This window comes from Syngnathoides biaculeatus, chromosome 21, assembly GCF_019802595.1.
Source record: "Syngnathoides biaculeatus isolate LvHL_M chromosome 21, ASM1980259v1, whole genome shotgun sequence".
In the NCBI taxonomy this organism is placed as follows: domain Eukaryota; kingdom Metazoa; phylum Chordata; class Actinopteri; order Syngnathiformes; family Syngnathidae; genus Syngnathoides; species Syngnathoides biaculeatus.
This window is the reverse complement of record NC_084660.1, coordinates 6,438,821-6,447,726: the sequence shown is the minus strand read 5'-3', so window position 1 is coordinate 6,447,726 and position 8,906 is coordinate 6,438,821. Positions and strand designations below refer to the sequence as shown.

The 8,906-nt window shown below is 49.2% G+C and overlaps 1 protein-coding gene across 1 annotated transcript; it reads left to right on the top strand.

The window, feature by feature from the left end:
* The first annotated feature begins 647 nt into the window (after window positions 1-647).
* On the top strand, window positions 648-7,486 carry ppp1r14bb (protein phosphatase 1, regulatory (inhibitor) subunit 14Bb). The gene is made up of 4 exons (XM_061808823.1): window positions 648-1,401; window positions 7,048-7,131; window positions 7,211-7,243; window positions 7,320-7,486. The coding sequence occupies exons 1-4, from the start codon at window positions 1,201-1,203 to the stop codon at window positions 7,386-7,388; spliced, it is 387 nt and encodes a 128-aa protein (XP_061664807.1). The 5' UTR covers window positions 648-1,200; the 3' UTR covers window positions 7,389-7,486.
* The last annotated feature ends 1,420 nt before the right edge of the window (window positions 7,487-8,906 follow it).

Here is an 8,906-nt window from a genome sequence, read left to right as displayed (position 1 = left end):
CGTTGCTCAATAGCGCCTTTGTGTGGACGGAAAACTGTTAACAGCACGGCGGAGCTTTCGGGGCAACTGGAAAAACGAAAAAAACAGCAGGATTGACTGGTAGAATAATTTCGATATCTGTAATGTAATATTTGGACTCTGGATAGCATGTTTAATCCTTCTGCTACCGATGAATATAGATGGTTCCTTCTCCTGCAGATGTTTAAAAGTAGCTCGTGTCCACACACACCCCACCTCCGCAAACTAAGTACACGTTTTGTGCTTAGCCAACCGTAAGTTTCAGACATATTGAATGAATAATTGACGTTTTACTGTCTTGTTGCCACGGCAGCTGCACGGACTTGTAAACACGGACCTGCTACTTGTGGTTTTTTTTTTTTTTTTTGGTTTGTTTTTGTGTCATGATGCGAAAATAAGTGTTTGTCAAGTCGAGACACGATAAAAAAGAATCCCGCGTTAATTATGATGCCCCATTATTTGCATGACGGAATAATTGCAAATGTTGATTCACGACGACCAAACACATTTTAAGTGTTCAACCCTACAAGTGAGAACTTTAAGAAAAACCTTTGGGGAATGTCACGTGAGTGTTGATTTGTTGGGGGGGGGGGGCGGGTGTCCACGATGCACACAAGTGGGTGTGGACTGACTTTGAAGGAGGAGGAGACAAAAAAAAGTCTACAGTTCTTTTCCTTTTTCTCTCGGTTACGTCACTTGCTCTCTTGTCCATCCAGAGCACGAAAACGCGCACACGCACATTTCACGGGGACGCGTGGAAGAGAGAGAGAGAGAGAGAGAGAGAGAGAGAGAGAGAGAAAGACGTCGGGCGCTTTCTTTGTACTGGATAAAGAAGAGTTGACTGCCTTCCTTTTTTTTCCATGTAAGCAGAGTTCGCCGGCTGTAAATAGGCTAATAAGCCGGTTACTCTTTGTGCGTGGGAGTTGTTTTCTTCTGCAGCTCGGACGACAAGAGCAACTCTTCGATTCCAGCAGGATTTCATATCTCGCTTCCCCCCAAAAAAAGGCGAATAATCGAGCGTCGATCGCCTCGTGCTGGCCGCCGATCCCCCTTTCCATCCTCCACCTACCCCCCCCCCCCCCACGTTCCCTTCCAAATCCCAGCCTTTTTCGCACCGTCGGCCCCGAGGGGGGGTTGGATCGGATCGCTCTCGTCTCCCCCCTGCACCGGAACCGAGCGAGCATGGCGGCCGTCACGAGCCCGGAGACGAGCCCTCAGCCCCGCGTGTATTTCCAGACGCCGGCCGGCGCCGCGGAGGAGCCCGAGACCCCGGTCCGCAAGCAGGGTCGCGTCACCGTCAAGTACGACCGCAAGGAGCTGAGGAAAAGACTCAACCTGGAGGAATGGATCATCGAGCAGCTAACGGACCTCTACGACTGCGAGGTACGCTCGCGGTATCGTAAAACAACCCGCGATCGAACGCATCGATCAGGCAGTCCTGCTAAGTAATTGATTGAACACAATTTTTTTTTTTGTTTTTTTTACATTTTGGATCAGTGCTTTGGTGGCGTTTTCGCCTTTATATGATGGCGGCGGCGAATATGAATGAAACACAATTCCACGTTGTGCCAGCGCGTGCAACTACAGGTCGGCTATTCATAGCTCTTCTCGCCTTTATAGGCAAACCCGGAGACGGGGAGGTCTGCCCTGCAATCTCATTGGTCCGAAGCGCTTTAAAGCACACCTGTGCAGTATCCGTCTTGCGCTGACAATGTGCTCTTATTTATTCATATTTTTCCATCACGATGCATGCAAAAGTATATCCACTTGGACAGCCCAACCCAAGCAGAATCTTAAAACAAACGGATGCTTGGGGGTGGGGTGGGGGGGCAGGAAATAGGCATGAACCCATCCTCACATCCTGTGAGGCGACCTCCTCTCAAGCTACACTGGTGATTTCTATCCAGTCCGTAGACCAGAACCAGACCACGCTGATGTCGTAACCCTCGGCTTGCCGCTAAGCTCCGAAGCTCATGTCAACTCTCCTGAGCTGGCGATGACCCACATGCTATTCGCAGCGTGCGGAATGCCGAGCGGGTTGGGAGTCTTGTTCGAGGAGCGAGGACGGTGAGGTGGGCCCGCTCGGCGAGCGTGGGGGATGCGCTCCAAACGTTGGTTGCAACATCGTCCGGGCAGAAAGTCTCAAAGGGTGGTGGTGGTGTTGGGGGGTGGGGTGGGGGGTACTCTAAACGCCACTTAAGGTGCTTAAGGAGGATTTGGGGATCAATGCGCTTTGACGGTCTTCCAATAAAGGATTTAATATGCACGTCTGAGTAAAGGGGAGAAAAAGAAAGCTGGAAAAATGAAGAAATCTGGAAGGGGAAGATGGAGAAAGCGCGGTCGGACGTTTGACCCGTCGGTGGGCGCCATGGCAACCAGGCTTTGTTATTATTGTACTGTACTTTGAAGTGGGGAAGCGTCGCCTCTTCCTTCGCCTGGAGGTAAATAGTACCGCTAAGATTACGAGGAACGTTTTGATACTGATCTTAATGATCTTAATTATGCTGCGTCTCAAATCACGGCGATAGCGTGGAGCCAGGCCTGAACCGTCCACAAACAAAAACCACGACGCGCGGCGTTAGCGTTACACTCGAGGCCTTGAATATCAAAAAGAGGGCGACGACAAAAAAAGTGGTTGTTTCGCAGCGTGAAGTGAAAGACCCCAGTGTGTCTCCGCAAACAAACACCCCCCCCCTCCCCCCGCCATCACCACCACCCGATCGCGGACACACACATTTGCGCTACTAGTTTCCACGTGGCTCCGCTTGGATGGCGGCGTGCGGTGAGTCAGCGGCGAGTTTGTGTTGCAACTGCACAAAAAAAAAAAAAAGCCACAAGGAGTGGAGGTGATTCAGCGTGTGGATTCCCTGAGTGAGGTTGTGACAAACGAATCGGTGCAGCGGGAGGTAAGACGGCGAGGAATTAAAGGGATGTGAGTCACGAACCGGAATGTCTTTGGGCATTTTGACACAGGAAGTGGCCGGGAGGAAAAAAAACTCAAGCGCGACCTACTGTAACAGTAAAGAACACGAACCCGCCGGCTCAACCTGGGTGTGCACGACTTGGTCAGTCATGCAGACGCAAACAAAGAAGAGTTTCACAACAACTGGAAGGCACTCAGTAAGCTGCTGAAATGTGCGTTTTTCACAGAGGATAAAGACACAAAGCGTCTGGGTTTTTGTTACATTGTCTGTTGACGTTTGTTGCGGTGCCTTTTGTGTTCAAATATCCATTTAAAGCGTAACCCTGCCACGTGGATGCCGTTTGTTAGTCCGTCTATGATGTGTAAGCATAAACTAGCGGACTTTAAGCTGAAGTTGTGTAGTTGTTTTCAACCCCCACCCCCCACCGCCCCCAATTGCTCTTCCAAAGACCCCCACAATGCATTGCGGAATTTTCTTCTCTCGACTCGAGCCAGGTTGTTTGTGAAAACGTCAGTGTCGTCGGCGGTGAACCGCGCGCACCGATGACTTCACTTTTTCCAGTGTTGCGTTTCAAGTCCTGGCTCGGCTCGGCGGGCCTGTCATTTTGCGTCGCGGTCACGCGGGGCCGGCCCGTCGGGCCGAGCGCGAGGAGGTTAATGGGGAGCCGATTCCCTCTCAAAATCCTCCGGAAGCGACTGCACGCGTGAAACCAGCAACGGCGCAAAAGCGAGTGATTTGGATTCGATCAACGATGATCGGTCGCCGCAGGTGACATGAGGGTAATCGGCATTAATCCGTGTTTGTGTGCATTTCTATTTTAATCTGCGCTTAATCGCTGTGTTGCGGTTTTTCGCTACAAATTGACCATTTTGTGTGTAGCCCAAATGTGGCCGGCTACTTAGACACACACACATTTTGGTGATTTTTTTTTTTTTAAAGTAAAATTCATACTCCATAATATTAAACATAATTCAACATTTTTTTGTAGCAGTGTAAACCAAACATACACAATTTTTAGTCTCGCTCCTTTTTCTTGTCTTCGCAGTACAGCAGTAATATTATTTGTCCTTCACCAAGGATAATGACAATAAGCCTTTTACTCTGAGTGTTGTCATTAGCGGTCTACATGTGTTGCTGCGCCGTAACTGTTAAGCCTGTGGCATTGTGCTAGCGGGGGCTGTGGTTGTTTTCAATAGCGTGCAGGAGGACGGTTTGAACGGCATTTTGGACTCTTTTAAGACCCGACAGAACGTTGCGGGCGACTTTGGGCGTCCAGTAAAGGAAAGGAAAATGTGTCAGGAGAAAGCGCATTCGAGCTGATTAATTCCGCAGCACGTCGGCCAAAGGTGCAACGAGGGCGGCCTTCATCGAAAGTGCGCTTGTATCGATTACGGATTGCGCGTGTTTGGCGAGGCGACTTCATTCATTGGCGGCTGGCGGCACTCTTAACCCGTCACTCGCGCCAGAGAAGCCGTCAAAAGCTAAAAAACAAAACCAAAAAGAAAACGAAAACAAAACACTGGGGACAAAGCAGTTTGTTATTGTAAGAGAGAGAGGAAGATAAGGGGAGAAAATGAAAAGGACACAATGGAGATAACCCCTCTCGGAACGTAAAGAAAGGTCGAATTTGCCGAGATGTAAACATGAACGATATTTTGCACTGTGGACGAAAAAAGAAAGTGCAAGAAAGCAGCTGGGCCGAGTTGTCCCCAGCCTGTTCCGTGTCACATGTCCGTGGAGTATCGCGTGTTTGTCGGAAGTCACAAGTGGCAAGTCTGGCTCATCCGCGGTAGTACGCGAATTCCTCTTCCGAGGAGAAAAAGTTGACCGGAACCCGAGACAAGCGGGATTGTTTAAGCGCCACGAGGCCTGCTTTTTCCTCGCTTTTCCTGCTTCCTGTCGGCCTCCCGCCATCGCTTCCCTGTCTGCGCGCCCAGGCCGGCCTCCTGCCGTCTATTTTTACTCTCTCTCGTCAACGATTAGTACCTTGATGTCGACCCTTGCGACCCCCGCTCCCCCACCGCCACCGCGAAAAACACACATAGTGACGCTCGGGGCTTTTTACACAAGCTGCGTGGCTCCAGTGGAAATTTCTCACGAGATCTCACATAAGATATAAACATATTTGCAGCGAGTTATAACCTGGTATGTGTGTGATTTACAGTTATGGAATGAGGCTTGTAGATTACAGTAATGATATAAGATACACCCCCCACCCCCCCCACCCCATACACACACTGATTTGGGCATTTGAGATTCCCCATTCAGAATCCTTTTGTTGGAAGTTAACATTTTGGCTTAGTAGAAGCTAAAAAGCCACCGACCCGTGATCTGGATTTTCCTAGCAAAGCCAAAGTGTCGCCTGAAAAAAGCCCGACTTGCTTCATCCACATGTCGGCGTGTCGGGCGTCGTGGACTCTGCTTTTTTTTTTTTAAATCAGCCGTGTCTGGCGTTCGATCCTCACACACACGCCGTGAATTTGCCGCCACTACACGCGAGGCGAAATGCGATCCGGGCCTTCCCGCTTCCTCGTACGTCGCCGCAAACGACGGCCCGACGGGCTCCGGCGCTGTCGGATTTCATTCGGCGTGTCTGGCGTCGCCGTCTTGTTGTAATGACATGTTTTCAAGCCAGTAATACACGTCTTTGGTACTCCACTACCTTAAAAAGACTTACGCTCTCCAAGTTTGACTAACATTAAAGTATAGCGGCATATATAAAACAATTTGAAGCCATTGTAACTTTATTCCCAGTAGGAACATTTAATTGGGTGATTCATTTGTACACCACTAGAGGGAGCCCACGTGCCACAGTAGGCAGTCGTATGAGGTGAAATTCTTGAAGAAGCAGAAACATGCTAATGTGCGCGTTAAATAAAAAGATGAATACATTACTGAAAGTTTATCCATGCAAATATTGTCTTTAATACCTGCTCGCGGATCATAAAATGCAAAGTCTTATTTTTCCACCCGACTGTCAGTCAAACCTGTTTGGCAAAAGGCTGCCAAACGGGATATTAGCTAATCTCCGTAACGGCTTTGCTATTTTCTCGCCGTTGCGTTTTGGGACCTCGCGCGTTCCCGAGTGACACCAAAACAAAACCCCCCAGCGGATGGCTTGAACCACATCAAATCTCCTGAACCGAGACTTAGCTCCATGTTCGTCGCCTTATCACTTCGGGAGCAAAATGTACGGCTTTGTTTGGAAGATGGGGGGGGGGGGGGGGGAGAATCTGCTGAAGTGTGCAAATATCTGGCGGCAATCTTTCGAGTCGGTCTTTTTATGCGAGGCGGCACAAAAGAGGAGCCCGCCGGAAAGCAGACTCAAAAGTCAGTCTGCGGGTTTGTTTTGTTGTTTTGGGAATCTTCTCTTTCTTTGTGTCTCCCCACCGTAGCCCGTCTTCCGGACTTTTCCAAAGCCCCGCTCCCTCCTACCCCTCTGCCCGCCGGGCCCTACGATCAATTTCGAGTCGTGGCTCGGCGGGCAGAGACAAAAGAAAAAGAAGCTGTTCAACGCGGAGGCCGCAGTTTGTGAGACCAGCCGTTCTGGGGGGTGAAAAAGTGCATTTGTAAAAAGGAGTGGATGCATCTGACACAAACAGAACAGTGTGTTTTTTTTGGGGGGGGGCGGGGGGGGCAGGTGCAGAGTCAGCTGGTGTGGGCAACTCAGACCGAGGGGGAAGTAGAGAGAAGCCAGATTCCTGCGTCAATATAGGGAAGAACACACCAAAACTAGGGGAACGACATTTTCAGAGAGGAGGATTTTTGGTGGAGTGTGGGGGGCGTGGGGGGACTTTCCCAAACTGCCCCCCCCCGTTACCTTTCTTTGTAGCGCGACTGAAAAAAAAATTCCTTTGTTGCTCCATCCGAGCTCCTCATAGAACAATGTCGCCCTCTTGCGGCCACAGTCGGCACCTCAATGTAAGCAGAAGGAAGAAATGAGGCAACAAAATATTCCAATGCAGTGGGGGGGGGGGTATTTTTTTATAAAGTCCAGGGAGCAAAACATTGTGCACGCCCCCCCCCCTCTCTCCTCGTGCTACCGCTGCAACGCATTTTTATTCCAAATCAGCGACGCTCTTCCCTCGCTTTACTCTCGCCGCAGGAGGAGGCCATCCCGGAGCTGGAGATCGACGTGGACGAGCTGCTGGACATGCCCAGCGATGTGGAGCGGGCCGCCAGGGTCAAGGTAGGAATCTTGTTTTTAAAAGACCCATCTGGAGGTAAAAAAAAAAAAAAAAAAGGGATCATCTATTCCTGTCTTGCAGGATTTATTGGTGGACTGCTTTAAACCCACTGAGGTAAGAACGCTCTTGTATTTCTTTTCTCCCCCCTCCCCCACCGGGTGTCGCTCAAGTTGTGTCGTCCCGGGTGCAGGACTTCATCTCGGAGCTCCTGGACAAGATCCGAGGGATGCAGAAGCTTTCCACGCCTCAGAAGAAATGATGGCGTCCTTCCCTTTTTCCATCCTCCTTCGTTCATCAGCCGCCTCTCGTCTTCCTCTTCACTCCCCGCCCCCCCCCCCTTTTTTTTTTAATCACTCAATTCATCAAGTGCTGGAAAACAAGACCGGGAGGGGGGTGGGTCGTCAAACCAGTTCGTTATCTGCTTCGTTTGGAGGCCATTTTGAGTTGAAGGGGCAACCTTTACTGTGTACCACCAACGCCTCCCTTTTTACCACCCCGAGATGCATTTAAGGACTGCGGAAAAATCTGCACTCTGACCACCAAACAATAACGCGCGGTGTATTTTGAGAACGGAGTCGTTCGGGGGGTGGAAAAAAAATACCGTAGATGTGGCTAGAGTAGGATTTCCTCGATTCTGGTGTATATTTCTGCCCTCTAATGTGCAGTGTGCCTGCACGTACTCTGGTCGCGAAACGCTACAATCATCATAGCGTGGTTTTCTTTTCCTGCTGTTCTGTATGAGAAAGTTGTTTTTAGTAAAGGACTGGTTCCTGCTTGAGAGATTTTTGTTCCCCTGTCACTTCTTGCAGTTCCCTCAACTAAGCTGCCTTGTTTTTTTTTTTTTTTTTTTTTATATATATAATTACGACGCTATTACATTGTAGTCAGTCCCTTTTCTTGCTGCTGCCGTTTCTCCTTTCCTGCCCATTTTCAGCCCGCTCGCGTTGTTCAAATGCTCGGCTCATGTCGCGAAGGTGGGGAAACGTCCAACGCTGTCGGAAGTGAGGACCGGAAGCGCGTGAATAGGCACGGCTGTCTTGTCGGCCGTGCCCGCAGCTGCCAATTCCAGCCGAGAACGAGGCATTTGTCTGGAATCCCCAAACCGCCCTCCGCCCAACGGGAGACGCGAAAGGTTTCGCCGCGATTGCCGTGACCAATCGCCAACACCTGCGGTGACAGCAGGGCGCCGCCGTCGTGTCTCCGCGCCTTCCCGTTTTCATCCACTTGTTTCTTTTCGTCAAGAAACTGATGTTGCCTTAGGTATTATTTATGTTTCACAAACCAAATATATGGATGGAGGACCTTTTTTTTTTTCTTAAGGTGTAAAGTGTGTTACTGAGCATTTTTTTTTTTAAAGAGAAACGTGATTCTCATGTTTTTGGCTTCTTTTTATTTGATTATTATTATTATTATTATTTTTTTTTTTTTTAGAAGTGAGTATTTAATACGTAGGCCTTGATACAGCGATCCTGTTTAGATAATGTTCTTGACATTTTACCAGTTGAACACTGGTCTGTTTTTAATCTCTTTCATGCCGGGCCTCGGATTTCCACAAACAAAAATCCAGTCAGATACTTTTTCTGGGTGATTGCTTTTGCCTTGCTCGTGACTTCCCCATACTTGCAACGTTTGCAGGAAGCTTTTAAGATTGTACCACAGGAAAAGGCAAGGTCAATCATATTCAGAGTATTTGAGTGGATTCTTCTGTCAGAATCCAGGTTTGGGTTACAATGTATCTTTTTAGACTGTTTAGAATCTTTTTTTTTTTCCACTGTTG

Bases quoted from the DNA above. Each gene is read 5' to 3' on its own strand.
- ppp1r14bb (XM_061808823.1), top strand. From the start codon at position 1,201: ATGGCGGCCGTCACGAGCCCGGAGACGAGCCCTCAGCCCCGCGTGTAT. The intron at 1,402-7,047 runs GTACGCTCGCGG...CTCTCGCCGCAG, and splicing joins CGGACCTCTACGACTGCGAG to GAGGAGGCCATCCCGGAGCT. The intron at 7,244-7,319 runs GTAAGAACGCTC...TCCCGGGTGCAG, and splicing joins ACTGCTTTAAACCCACTGAG to GACTTCATCTCGGAGCTCCT.